Source organism: Gadus morhua, chromosome 16, assembly GCF_902167405.1.
Source record: "Gadus morhua chromosome 16, gadMor3.0, whole genome shotgun sequence".
NCBI classification, from domain to species: Eukaryota; Metazoa; Chordata; class Actinopteri; order Gadiformes; family Gadidae; genus Gadus; species Gadus morhua.
The window spans coordinates 33,065,097-33,080,019 of record NC_044063.1 but is presented as its reverse complement, the minus strand read 5'-3'; the positions used below and the strand labels follow the sequence as shown (position 1 = coordinate 33,080,019).

General features: G+C 43.3%; 1 protein-coding gene across 1 annotated transcript in view; it reads left to right on the top strand.

The window, feature by feature from the left end:
* Positions 1 to 14,923, top strand: part of fer1l6 (fer-1 like family member 6) — a 147,591-nt gene that overhangs the window by 111,956 nt on the left and 20,712 nt on the right. Inside the window, exons 32-33 of the mRNA XM_030381757.1 lie at positions 4,369 to 4,445; positions 4,530 to 4,658. Coding sequence (XP_030237617.1) covers positions 4,369 to 4,445; positions 4,530 to 4,658 — 206 coding nt within the window. The remainder of the gene's footprint in view (positions 1 to 4,368; positions 4,446 to 4,529; positions 4,659 to 14,923) is intronic.

Genomic DNA, 14,923 nt, shown 5'->3' with positions numbered 1-14,923 from the left:
TAAGGGCCATGCTTAATCCTTAACGTTCCGAGTTCAGAAATTTTATTGCAGTTGGGATGAAGCCTCCCAGAAGGCAGTAGTTGGAAGGCATAGTGTGCAGGGTGAGTGGGGTCGGAGATGATTTTCCGTGCTCTGCGTAGTGTCCGTTTGTGGTAGAGTGAATCAAGGGATGGAAGGGGTGTGCCAATAATTTTGGATGCTCTATTTATGATGCGTTGTAGTTTCTTCCGGGAGAGTGAGTCTAGACTGCCGAACCAGACTGTGATGGAGAAGGTGAGGATGCTTTCTACGATGGCTGTGTAGAAGTGGAGCAGAAGATGGGACCTTACCCTGAACTTCTTGAGCTGACGGAGATGGAAAAGTCTTTGCTGGGCTTTTTTGTAGATGTGGTCTGCGTTTATTTTCCATTTGAGGTTATTGCTGATGTGGGTTCCAAGGAGTTTGTATGTGTCAGTGATGGAGATGGATTCAACTTTAATGAGCACAGGAGTTTTCTTACCTGGGCGAGTGTATTGCTGCGGTGTGTTCTTAACTGGGCGCGTGTGTCGATGGCGGAGCAGTTATGTTTAAAAACATAATGCCTTACCTGGGCGAGTGTCGCTGCGGTGTGTGCGCGTGCGTGTGTATTCTAACCTGAGTGTGTGTCGATGGCGGAATCGTTATGTTTATGCTAGGGGAGCGATAGCTGCTGGACTCAAGAGCAGAACACAGAAACTGGACAGGAGTTGGAGTGAAGGTTAACAGGTTTATTTTGTTTAACCAGGAGTGAGGCAGGAGGCAGGTTGGAGAGTGGGATGCATCAGGCTGGAGGGAGTGAAGTAGGCAGGCAAACTACAGTATAGGCAAAGAGAACAAAGGTGAGGCACAAGATTTCAGCAGGAGCAACAACTAGAAAGTGTATATACTGGAGCCAGGTACGAGTAACTACCACGGTATCTCGAAGTACGATCTGGTGATGACTGCAGGGAAACCAGGTGTATTTGAAGGGGAGTTGATGAGCTGATGCAGTCCAGGTGTGAGCAGTTGAGTGGCAGGCAAAGCACAGATACAGACAGGGGCGAGTGTCGCTGCGGTGTTTGCGTGTGTGTTCTTACCTGCGTGTGTGTCGATGGCGGAGCTGTTACGTTAAAGAAAACATAACGTCTTAGCTCGGCGAGTGTGTCGCTGCCTTTGTCTTGAAGTATGGTATGTGCGTGTGTGTGTATGTGCGTGCATGTAAGTGCGCTTCCGTGTATGTGTCGCTGCCTTTGTCTTGACGTGCGGTGTGCGTGCGTGCGTGCTGTGGCAACCCGGCACGGTGAGTGCCGGGTTCGCTGGACAAAAGCCAAAAAGGCATGTTTAATCCAAAATCAAGCAAAGTCTAATACTGAAAATAATACAACAACGAAAAAACCTGGGAAGAATCGACGGTCCTATCCCCCGTGGGTGGAATCCCGTCACCCACGAGGACCGACCGGTCTCTCCGTACAGGAGCTCCAGGGCTGGGAGAGCCCTGAATGAGTGGGGAAGCAGGCTATTTAAGCCCCGCTTCTCCACCTGTTCCTCTGGTGCTCTGCATATCTTTAATTGGCCCGGGTCGGGTTGCCACAGTGTGTGTGGGTTTCAATGTATGTTCTTGTGCATGTGCGGTGTGTGTATGCGGTGTGTATGTGTGTGCTTGCGGTGTATGTATGCGTTCACGCGTGCTGGGTATGTGTGTATTATCTGCAGGCTGCATGGTACATGCGCACATGAGCAACTGGTGCGACAGGCCTGCTATTATAGTAGTAAGATTATAGTATTATCAACATAAAACACTTTTAATATAATTGTCACCACAGCAATGTTAAAAGGAGTAATTAGTTCTAAAAAAATCATTCTAAACGTCTATTAGTCATGCACCTCACCCTTTGGATCCTATTTTACAGTTTGCTGAAGTATTTTATTCGGTTGTGGCAAAAGAGAGTTCTGTAGATGCTCCTACGCCACACAGAGCCATGGCTGCGGTTGTTACGTTGGCTTTAAAGGTCCCATGACATGCTGCTTTATGGATGCTTTAATATAGATATTAGTGGGCCCCTGGTGGGGGTGTGGCCCTAAGCAGCTTGCAGCCACGGTACCATGGGTTCTGTTTACAGTGGATGTATCGCAATGGCGAGGCGCACACAGCCTTTGGCCGTGTTCTGTAAATAATCTCGAACACTCCGGGTGCTGGTGGGGCTTACCTCCACGCACAGTGTCAGCTCTGGTACCGTACTCCTGGATAAGGGTTGGACTCTATTCTTCTCCGGAGTTGCCAAGGGCGTGAGGCGCCGGGCGGGTGTGGGGATACTCATAAATCCCGACTATGGATATTGTGGATCTACATGTGTTTTGTGGATCTGGAGAAGGCATATGACCGGGTCCCCCGGGAGAAACTGTGGGAGGTGCTGCGGGAGTATGGGGTAAGGGGGTCTATCCTCAGGGCCATCCAATCCCTGTACTCCCAAAGCGAGAGCTGTGTTCGCGTCCTCGGCAGCCAGTCAGTTTCGTTCTCAGTGGGTGCTGGTCTCCGCCAGGGCTGCGCCTTGTCACCAATCCTGTTTGTGATATACATGGACAGGATGTCGAGGCGTAGTCGTGGTGGGGAGGGGTTGCAGTTCGGTGGTCTGAGGATCTCGTCACTGCTTTTTGCAGATGATGTGGTCCTCATTGGATCATCGGCCTGTGACCTTCAGCACTCACTGGATCGGCTGGCGGCCGAGTGTGAAGCGGCTGGGATGAGGATCAGCACCGCTAAATCTGAGGCCATGACTCTTAGCAGGAAACCGATGGATTGCTTACTCCGGGTAGGAAATGAGTCCTTAGCCCAAGTGAAGGAGTTCAAGTACCTCGGGGTCTTGTTCGCGAGTGAGGTTACTATGGAGTGTGAGATTGGCCGGAGAATCGGAGCAGCGGGGGCGGTATTGCGTTCGCTTTACCGCACCGTTGTAACGAAAAGAGAGCTGAGCCGCAAGGCAAAGCTCTCGATCTACCGGTCGATCTTCGTTCCTATCCTCACCTATGGTCATGAGGGCTGGGTGATGACCGAAAGGACGAGATCGCGGGTACAAGCGGCCGAGATGAGTTTTCTCAGAAGGGTGGCTGGCGTCTCCCTTAGGGATAGGGTGAGAAGCTCAGCCATCCGTGAGGAACTCGGATTAGAGCCGCTGCTCCTTTACTTAGAAAGGAGTCAGCTGAGGTGGTTCGGGCATCTGGTAAGGATGCCCACTGGGCGCCTTCCTTGGGAGGTGTTTCAGGCACATCCAGTGGGGAGGAGACCTCGGAGAAGACCCAGGACTAGGTGGAGAGATTATATCTCAACACTGGCCTGGGAACGCCTCGGGATCCCCCCGTCGAGTTGGTCAATGTGGCCCGGGAAAGGGAAGTCTGGGGCCCCCTGCTTGAGCTGCTCCCCCCGCGACCCGACCCCGGATAAGCGGACGAAAATGAGATGAGATGAGATGAGACTCCAGGTGCTCCGGCGGGAGACCTGGAGCTCTATATCTAAATAATATCATATTATGCATAGATATCTATATCATATAATACATATTATCACCGCCAAAAGCTGTGTGGGCCTCCAGACAACATCATGAATCTCAAACGACTGCGTCGGGTTCTCCGACGTCTCTGGTTCTTCCACGTCCACATCAATCTGAAGTAGACTGAACCACGACATGGAGGAGAAAGGGATTGTTTCCCGCGATTCTTGACCGCGGTTGTCTCCCACCGGAGCGGAGGGACCACCGCCTCGGCAGCGGACAGCGGGCAGCGCTTAGGCACCACCGCTTACTGCAGCGGGCAGCGCCGAGGCGGTGGTCCCTCGGCAGCGAGCAGCGGGAAGCAGGGCTCAAGCGGGAGACGATCCCTATCCCTCCATGTCGTGGTTCATGTACTTCAGGCAGTCGAAGCCAAAGTTCCTTTCCCCCAATTCCTTCTCAACCATGGCTGAGAAAACCCCCACTGCGAGTCTCGTTGTGGAAATACAAGAGACGAGAGTCCGACGTGTAATGCGCCATAACACCAACAGCAGAACGGTTATCAAAATAACAAAGAAGTGTACAACACTTGCGTTACAGTCCTGGAGCTCTATATCTAAATAATATCATATAATAAATAGATATCTATATCATATCATCCATATTATCACGGCCAAAAGCTTTGTGCGCCTCCAGACGATATTATGATTCATAAACGACTGTGTCGAGTTCTCTGACGTCTCTAAAGTCAGCCTGACCCTCACAGCCTAGGCACCAGGCCAAATTACATCTGTAACCTTGCTTTACCGAGGCCACATCCCAAACGGGACAGAAGTCATGGTTTATTTATCTGTTATTTATTTTTGCTGTGATGCTTTTGATTTGACAGTCAGCAGCCAATCAGATACAGAGAAGAAGCAGAAAACAAAAGGAGCGCTGACCCCAACCAAACTAGCTACACTACTGGTACACACACACTCCCGCTCCCACATACAAACATATACGCTGTTAAACACATATATCCTCTTATATTGTTGTGTGTATGTGTAGCTGTATGATAAGGAGCTGGAGGTGGTGTTCGGTCCGTTCGATGACTGGGTGACCTCGTTTGACCTCTACCGGGGCAAGGCCAATGACTCTGATGGCTCCAATGACCAGAGATTTGTGGGGAAGTTCAAGGTAATGATTTTATACACGCATTTACACACACACACACACACACACACACACACACACACACACACACACACACACACACACACACACACACACACACACACACACACACACACATACACACACACACACATACACACACACACACAGGAACGCACACACACACACACACACACACAGGAACGCACACACACCTGCATGCACATGTTGTATGAATCTAAATGTGACTTCTTATTTTAGGATTTTATCATATAGCCTAATGGAGGTGTTTTGGTGGTGGGAATTTGAGCATCCACTGTAGCAAGGAAGATATTTTGATGATATAAGAATAATTATCACTATTTACTCAGGAAAAGCTGAGAGAGTTAAACTCTCGGACTGTTGTATGAGACTGTGGTGTGTGTGTGTGTGTGTGTGTGTGTGTGTGTGTGTGTGTGTGTGTGTGTGTGTGTGTGTGTGTGTGTGTGTGTGTGTGTGTGTGTGTGTGTGTGTGTGTTTGAAGATGTGGAGTCTCTCTTTGGTGGAATTGTCCTTTTGTTTCGGGAGTTCCTAACTGAGTGAAATCACCCAAATGTATTGGTTGCAGGTCTTCAGAGCTTCTTTATGTCCATTAGCAGAAGTTACCAAAAGTTCAGACTATGGTGGGTGGCTCCAACCCTCTAGGGGGGTCCAGGGACATGCTCCTCCGGAAGAAAATGTTGTGCTTTTTAAAGTTAAATGCATCAATCTGCTGCCCTTGGAGAGCAAAATTAAGGCATATTCTATGAAGAACGGCAGAGGTGTCAAAAGTATTCACATTCATTACTCATGTAGAAGTACTAGGGGAGATACTAGGGTTTGAAAATACTTCTGTAGAAGTTGAAGTATCAACTCAAGCCTTTTACTCAAGTAAAAAGTGTAAAAGTACTGGTTTCAAAACTACTTAAAGATCTCCTATTATACCACTTTTCTGGTCTTAATTTCTTATTAATTACTCCTATAGAGCAACCTGACACGAATCACAGCACAAAAAACTATGTAGATTTTCTGGAAACACTTCCTCTCATCTGGGCGCTTTCAGCATTCTCTGTCAACATTCGGCTTCATCCTTCTCTGCCTCCTCGCCCCCCTCCTGCCAACCCCACTCCGTTGTGATTGGTTACCTTCCGGAAGACCTGCGAAGGGCATTACCATACATGGAAAAATCTGGATTGTTCTACGTAGATGAATCCCGGAAATTCCAAGAGAGTCTGCCTGCGGACATCCACCCACACATTGGGAAACAGCCACACTCCAGACATCCACCCACAGAACTTCCGCTGCAGACATCCACGCACAGAAACATCCACCTGCACACCGGAAATCGAAAAATAAAAATCGGAAAATAAAATAAATGTGTGTACATAAATGAACGTTACAAATTACGGTATAAAATCGGATAAACGCTTCCGGTTTTGGACAGAAGACTTGACACTCGCTGTTGACTTTAAGCTGGAGCTTATGGCTCTTCTCTTTCTGTAAATACACACACCTTATTCAGAATTCTTAATTCAGAATTCCTTCTGTGTTATACTGCAATCATCTCAATTTTATATTTGATAGGACACAAATTGATATTCGTATTGTAAAGCTGAAGGGCATTAGAGATGAGGCTATTAATTATTTTAAATACAGCAACTATGTATGAATGGACAGGAATAGTTAGAACAATTCCTCTATAGCTTCTCCTTTTCTGACATATTTATATTAGGTCTAGTTATGTTACGTTCTGCTGTCGTAATATCATAAGGTTCGACTGTACTCCAACATATTTATGTTATTTGCACTTTTGCATTCCTACATTCTTACTCTGAACCATCATTAATTTAATATCTGCCTCTAATTGTCTATAATATTGTTTTACCTTGTGCTGCTGGACCACCTTATTTGCCCATTTTTAAATACGACAAACTCAAGTCTGTGTTTTAACTTAGCTCTGTGTGTAACCAAAGTGAATAAGTAAAGTCATAAAAAAATAAAACAAACACACACACACACACACACACACACACACACACACACACACACACACAGCGACCCAGGAACATGGCGTTGACTTGAAGATCCTCCTCAGCTGGCATGTTAAGGAAGACCTCCATGTCTTCCTGAAAATCAAAGGGGACTTCTGGCTTTGAAACATCGTTAAAAAACGACTGAGGCATCTACAAAAGACAGAAAAAAAATGTTACAATTGATGTTGTAATTATAGAAAAAATTAAGATCTAAGACGATAAATTTTCACAGCCCAGCAAGCTATAAAGGCCGGTAATTCAGTAGTGGTAGTCTACACAAAACAGGTTGAAAAATGGAAAAACGTAATATTTATTAGGGGTGTGCAGCAATTATTGTCCCTTCAGAGCATTAACTTTATCTATTGGCATATAATTAATGATAAGATATATTTCTACCTCATACTGTACTTTACATCTGTTTCTCTCTGTCATATGTTTTATGAACTGTCCGAACCCCAGCACCCTATTGACTGGGGGACATTGAACATTTAGAATCTGAGACAGGGTAGGCTATAACAGTAATTCATTAACTTTTATCCGTTTTATTACATTTTTTATCTCTTTTACCCCTTTTAACGGAACTAAGTGTTATGATCTCTTAGTTATAAACAGATTGTATGAACTAAATAGACTGATCGAATATTTAAAGATTTATTTTGTCAATTGAATGATATCACACTTCTCAGCCACTACAGCGGGGATGAACAGCTGATAGGATGTGTGGCGCGACAAATTCGCTCGAGTTTAAATATTTGAACTTTGACACGAATTTCGCGTGATGACAGCCAATCAGCATTCAACAGCATTCGGGCGTATTATATTATTCCACACGCGTAGATATTAACTGCAAGCGCGAAAATGATCTCTGCTTGCGCGCAAATTATCTCTGCGCGCGCAAAACAGCCTATCGCGCGTACAGCCTCTCGCGAAAGATGTTCTGCCCTCTCGCTCGAATTTGGCACTATGGGGGAGGGAACCAAGGCAGGGCGGGCTTTCTTGTGATTGGCCGTTTCTGAAGCGCGATATTTAGTTGACAGCCCTGCTCAGCCCTCCTCTCATTCAATGGCTGAAACTCAGAAGACAACCGCGTCTGGGCAGGTCCCTTCAGGTAAGAAACCCTTAGCTGAATTCGGCCATTTGTGATGAACGAAAACTATGGCTTGTGTAAAATTTCATCCACGTATGTTTCTGAGAAATATGTTAGTGTAGCTAAACTTTGTTTAGTCTAGATTAACGTTATTACTTAGTCGTTAACCACAGCTAACGCTAACGAATAGCTAACGTTATCTTTAGGGTTTACATTACTTAGCGCGATGTCTGGCTGGCAACAATGACTATTACGTGATTAGGCTAACTGAACTATTGTAGGGTTAACGTGCATATTCTGTTTGTTAACCTAAAAATACATTAATGGATTGTAAATATTATTTTACAAACTTGCTGGTTATGGCATTGGTCAAAAGTTGATGGATGTTCATTTCCCCTCACCCCCCATGTTTGTGACACAGATTTCACAGAGTTTCTGTTCCAGCATCTAGTATGGAGGTATGTCGGTCAGCTGTACCACAATATCCATAGTCGAGCTGTAATAATGGATATTGAAATTAACTGCCAATGGAATTTCCGTGTGTTCAGACACACACACACACACACACACACACACACACACACACACACACACACACACACACACACACACACACACACACAACACACACACACACACCTTTTGTTTCTCATATGGAGAGAGATATGTATTTATTTTTTCACTTGCATTCTCTCTTCTCAGGACACCATAAGGAGACAGATCCTGACCCGGCTCCTGTCCAAGTTTGATCTGGGACTCACAAGAGAGCCTATTGATTTGGATTATTTTGAGCATATGTGTAGGCAGGAGTTGTATATTTTGTGCAATGCACTGTCAAGGCATGTTGATGTGAACCTGATTCATTGTATAAATAAACTTCTCATTCAGTTAAATCAGTCTAACTCCTTGTGTGCCATGCAAGTTCTCTTGTAGATAAATTATCTAATTTAACTCTGTCTTTTAGGTAACAGTGCACTAGATTTCTGACTTAGTTGTTGAATGTCACGTCATTCTTTTTTTTTTGTCATTTGCTTATTATTGAGTTTTCTTTTACAGAACATAAACAAAGGTGGTATATATGTCTGCAGGACATCAAATCAAATAAAAGACAAAAAGTAAACATTAGGGAGAGGATCCATTTCTAATAAGGCACAAGTCAGAAAGTCAATATTTACACTTGTATACACACAAGGCCACTCTTGTACATGCTTATTGATGTATATTGTATATTTACCTAAACCATACATCGATATCGATAACTATTGATCATTTTAATGACCTAAAAAGAACAGGAATTACCATGCTGGATTTAAACACTTCTGTTTAACACTTAATATGACCTTCAACTGTTCTTCAACATGTTTACTGATATTGTCAATAAATATGGAACCGTGTTTGTGTAACATGTTTTATATTGATATTGATCTAAATTCTATCACAATATGATAATTTATTGTTCTCCTATTGGCTCTATTGTATTTAATGCAATGTAAGTGTGAATGGTACATGGAACTGCCAAAATTACATTTAAACAATCTAGTAGTAAGTAAGTAAGTACTAAGTAATAATAACAATACAAAGACTATACAACTATACAAAGACTAATGTTGATGTTTAGCTACACTAACATATTTCTCAGAAACATACGTAGATGAAATTTTATACAAGCCGTAGTTTTTGGTCATCACAAATGCCCGAATTCAGCCAAGGGTTTCTTACCTGAAGGGACCTGCCCAGACGCGGTTGAGGTTTCAGCCATTGAATGGGAGGAGGGCTGTCAATCAAATATCGCGCTTCAGAAACGGCCAATCACAGGAAAGCCCGCCCTGCCTTGGTTCCCTCCCCCATAGTGCCAAAATTAAATTCGAGCGAGAGCGCAAAACATCTTTCGCGAGAGGCTGTTACGCGCGAGAGGCTGTTTTGTGCGCGCAGAGGTAATTTGCGTTCGCGAGAGGCTGTTTTGCGCACGCAAAGGTAATTTGCACGCACGCAGAGATCATTTGCGCGCTCGCAGTTAATATCTACGCGTGTGGAATGATATAATACGCCCGAATGCATCTTTTATCACATTAGTGAATTATGGCACTAATGTGTCGCCATAGTAACGTAACAGCCAATCAGCGTTCAACCGTCAAACTCAGTGCAGTGCAGTCCGGGGTGAACTGCAGCATGGAGGAGAAAGTGAATGTTGCCGTTTGCGACTCCTGGAGCTCTATATATAATATAATAGTATATAATATAATATTTGTATATATAATATCACGGCCAAAAGCTCTGTGCGCCTCCGGATGGCCGTAGCGCGGGGAGCTCTCATAGGGATTGGGCTTCTCGGGGTTTGTTTACCAGCGTTGCTATGTTTCCGGTCTTGTGTGTTCCAACGGTTTATTAGGTAGTAGGCCTATCTAATAAATCTCTGTCTATTCAATACTTCATTCACTGCCTCTTCCGTGGTCATTACAATATTATGAATATACTGAGTCGGGTCCTCCGACGTCTCTCCCTCTTCCACAAAAGGTAAAGACATGCAATGGTGGTTATCTTGTTGTGGCGCGACAAATTCGACAAAACTTGCACAGCGACAGATTATGATGTGTGGCGCGACAAAACTTCGGCGACAACGCGAACAGACGACAAATTTCGCGTTTGGTGTGAACACACAGTTACACTCGCAACACATCTACAAATCTGTAAAATCATTTAATAAGACCGACTGACTATACGCTATAACGTTTGCAAAAAAACATTTGCCTATCTTGCAAAAATGAAACCTAGCTAGCGTTTTCCACGTCAGTGTGGATTAAAACAACAATGCTTCATGTTGGTGTAACGTTCGGTTATTTGTTTGATGAAAAAATATAAACTTAATGAAACTAATAGATCGGTAAAGAAATGCAAGTCTCGTGCAATTATAATTGTATCGCTGTTTTGAATAGTCACCTACCATAACCTCCAAGTGCAGCTGAACCGAACGTGTCACATAGCTTCGTGCAGTCCCGTCCCTTTCGCACGTCGGCAATAGAATTTGCAACTCGCGCTTGCGCAGTGCAAAACGACATTTTCATTTTTTTTTGCAATTTCCGGTGTGCTGGTGGATGTTACTGTCGGTGGATGTCTGCAGCGGAAGTGCTGTGGGTGGATGTCTGGAGCGTGTGGGTGGATGTCTGCAGCCAGACCCCTCAAGTGAATCGTGACCGGCGTCCCTAGTGTTGAGCGCTCTGCACAGCCACCCCAGACGGTCAGCAGGGAATACGTCTAAATGCATGTACATCATTATTTGACACTTTATTATGGTTAAACATGACTATAAATCGTTATAACAACGTTTATAGGTCATAAAAGTCGAAAAAGCATAATAGGTGCTCTGTAAAATATAAAAGTAAAAGTAATGGTAGGGGAAAAAATACCATTAAGGACAAACGCTTAGGCCACTGGGGCCGATAGTGCACTACCCAACCTCCCCCAAAAAAGCCATTTTTCTAAAGGCCATAATGCCTATAATGTTACATTAAAATGTTAAGGTTGAAAAGTTTGGAATGCACCTGTTTCAGCCGCATTTATGCCCATTGAAAATGAACACATTTTAGTACAATGAAAAGGGGATACATATTTTGGCAGGTTGAAAGTAAAATCTATCAAATTATGTGTCCCCCCCTCATAACTTTGGCTAGGAAAGACGAAATGTGTATTGTTCATCCAGTGTGCATTATAGAGAAGGGATACATATTTTCGCTATTTTTCGTGTTTATAATTGCGGTAGGCCTTCATTATTGGGCTTACCATGATCAATGTTATTATTGTTACTTATTCACAATATTTGGCAACGACATCAGCAGATTTTACAACCTTGTTGATAACAAACATTTAAAAAATGTAAGGAGTAGAAGTTAAAAAATTGTAATGTTATTATAACCTCAATAAGCTAAATGAAAGTTTGAAACAGAAAATAGTAGTTTTCATCATACCGCTTTCGTGGCAAATAAAACACTTGAGTACATTTTTTTACTCAAATTGATCAAAATGGATTTAGTGTTTTGGAACCAAACTCTTCTATTGATCATCCATAGTGGTAAACTACCATCATAGACCTAAAATTATCACTATCTCTTATATGTATTGATCATCAATAGTGGTAAACTACCATCATAGACCTATAATTATCATTATATGCTACATGTATTGATCCTCCATAGTGGTAAACTACAATCACAAACCTATAAATATCACTATCCGTTATATGTATTGATCATCCATAGTGGTAAACAGTTAAGCTTAGATGGAGCGGTGACTCCTCTTCTCTTGCGTGGTGAAGAATAAGCAGATCGATAGGTTCTCTTTAGCCTTTGGCGTATTTATTCTCTAGAATACATGACTGACTACTGTCCAGTCAGTTCCAACAACAACAACAGAACAACGGCGACAGTTGACCCACGGGTTGCTTCAACGTAGTGACGTCATCACATTGTCCCTTCAAAGTAAGGGCGTAATCATATATTAACACTTGACACATATATTAACACCTAACATAAACTACCATCATAGTCCTATAATTATCACTATCTGTCAAATGTATTGATAATTCTTCTCGATAGCGCCTTGTATTGCAGGACGTGAACATTGGTTGCTTGGGATCACCTGACTGTGTGCACACCATGCCCGTAGCAAGCTATGCGGTCGCCGGAAAAATATTTAACTAAATACAACTGTATAAACTGCGGGATGCAGTTCTAAGCTAAACATGATCTGGGGAGTATGGGAGAAATTAACCATTACTTTTAAATTAACTATGTGTATTATCAGGCCTATATACCTATATACATCAATAGTGGAAAGCAGCAAAAACACCTCTGAATTCATAGGAGGGCCTCACACGGCGCCAGAGACTCTGGGGCCGTAGCGTACTGACGTACCCCCATTAACTGCAGAAGATGACCACATACTTAAAGGAATGTATGGCTGACTGTCCGACTCCTTACCATATAGGGCAATTTTGAGCATGTGCCGAAGGCGGTCATACCATATGCAAAACAGTTCCGTTTGAAAGAATAAAAAAGACCGGGATCGGGATCTAAAAAAAACTGTTAAAGGTTAGCACCAGCAGTGTGTAACTGGTTCAGACAGAATTCAGTCATCTGAAGCGTGTTTGTTTCATATGGTGACAAAATATGGTTTTGATAAATGACTGTATCGTTTTGACAAGAGTGTTTCATTTCGGTCTGAGGTGTTCTGCTAATTTTCTGTGTGGTTTTGCTAATTGTGTGTAGTGTTTTGAAAAAATCTTCAAACGTTATTTGAAGATTCTACGACGCCACAAATCCTTGACTCCAATTTATGACATTATTCTTATGCCCGTGTCTTGTTCCAAAATGTTGCAGTAGGGTTAGAGTCAGGGGTCAGGGGGACAATCAGGGGGGCTTGGCTCCCCAGCCCCCTGTGTCTCGCACACCGCTTTCACTATTAACAGGCAGCAGCAGACATTGAGACACTACCACTGGTTCCGCAGGATGATAACCCTAATTCGTTGATACACACCACACATCCTAAACCAATGAATGGCTCACACTGAACGGCTTCCCAGATAGTAGACTATGGGAAGGCCATGGGCTTCAGTTTGGTTTGAAATGTGCTGGGGACAGAGACGCATTTGGAAGTGCATTTTCAGAAGTGCTGGGTACAATGAGGATGCACTCTTTTTTTCTCTTTTGTGCAGGAAATGAAAGGTTCTGAAAGAGGGCATACCCATGTAGCTTACTAATGTCGTGGATAAAAGCCACGGTCTAATACTCGAACAAATCACGAGAGGTCGGGAAGGCGAGAAGGACTAGGGTTGGATGATCAAGGCTTTATTGTGACTGTGCTGAGTAACAACATCACCTGAGTTTGTTTGCAAAAGAACTGGCCCAACCGGGCCGTGAGCTCTGTGTCTTCCTAGACATTCACAGAGTTCTAAAATCAAATCCACGGGCCCTCCCCGGTCCTCATTAACATTTATCTTATCCAGTACTACATTCTTATACATTCAAGCAATACGTACAAAAGAGTTAGTTATTAAACATGTGACCTCATATAACATAACATTATATGAGGTTAAATATCATGCATTACAGTTATATGAAGTGAGGTCTTTAATTAAAATCCGTTCATCGCCTTGTTATTAACCTGATATTAAATCACCTTGACTTACCACATGTGTTTAAGAGATGAGCCCTGTGAAAGCAATATTAATTTAAACAGTAAAATATGTATTTGCATTAGTTAACAATGCCACTTTATTTGTCTGTGGCATATTCAGTCCTAATCCTAAAGCTGGTAGTGTCTAACAGTGTTTTCATCCCCACTATACCCAACACTGTACGAACGCAAACCATGGATAAGTTAGGCTACTTGGTGGCTATGGCTAACATCAATTGCAAGAGTTAAAATAGCCGACCACCTGAGTGCAAAAAACAAAATCTTAAGCAATAAATATTGCGTCTTACCTTTATTAATGTGGCGGTGGTGTGCAGATGCATCCCGTGGTGAAGCTTACCACATCCAGTAAGTTCAAGAGGTTATCGCTCTGATAGTGTCCATGGTACTAGAAACCTGGTGCTTTTTACGTATGTATTCAGGCTAAAATGATTGTCTGATGCCTCATTGCATCCCAGACAAAGAGTATTGGTAATAATACCCCATCCATTGTCCAAGCCAGGCTGGCAGCTCATACAAAAATAAGTTAGGGATAATGTATAGAACGCTGGTCATTATCGGGAAAATAAGCCCAGACAGGGCAAACCGGACCCGACGCGAAGCGGGGGGCTCTTGCGACCCCCTGAAGGGGCTTATTTTCAATGATGACCGGTGTTCTATTCATTATCCCAGGGATAATGTATAGAACGGGATAATGACCAGGGATAATTATTACACAGCTACTTGCCAAAACGAAAATATTACTTCACACGGTGTCTGCCTTGTGCATGAAAAGTGCTATAGAAATAAAATAAAAATATATACTTTTTACAATTTATTTGTTACCATTCGTAGTGTTGATCAGCAGAGAAATAGTTTGACAAACACGTTGACGTCGCTTAGCAAACAAATACGCTGGGGTTGATAATTGCGGAGTGATATGAAAGACGTGAATCAGATGCAAAAAATCCACTTTCTCTGACAGT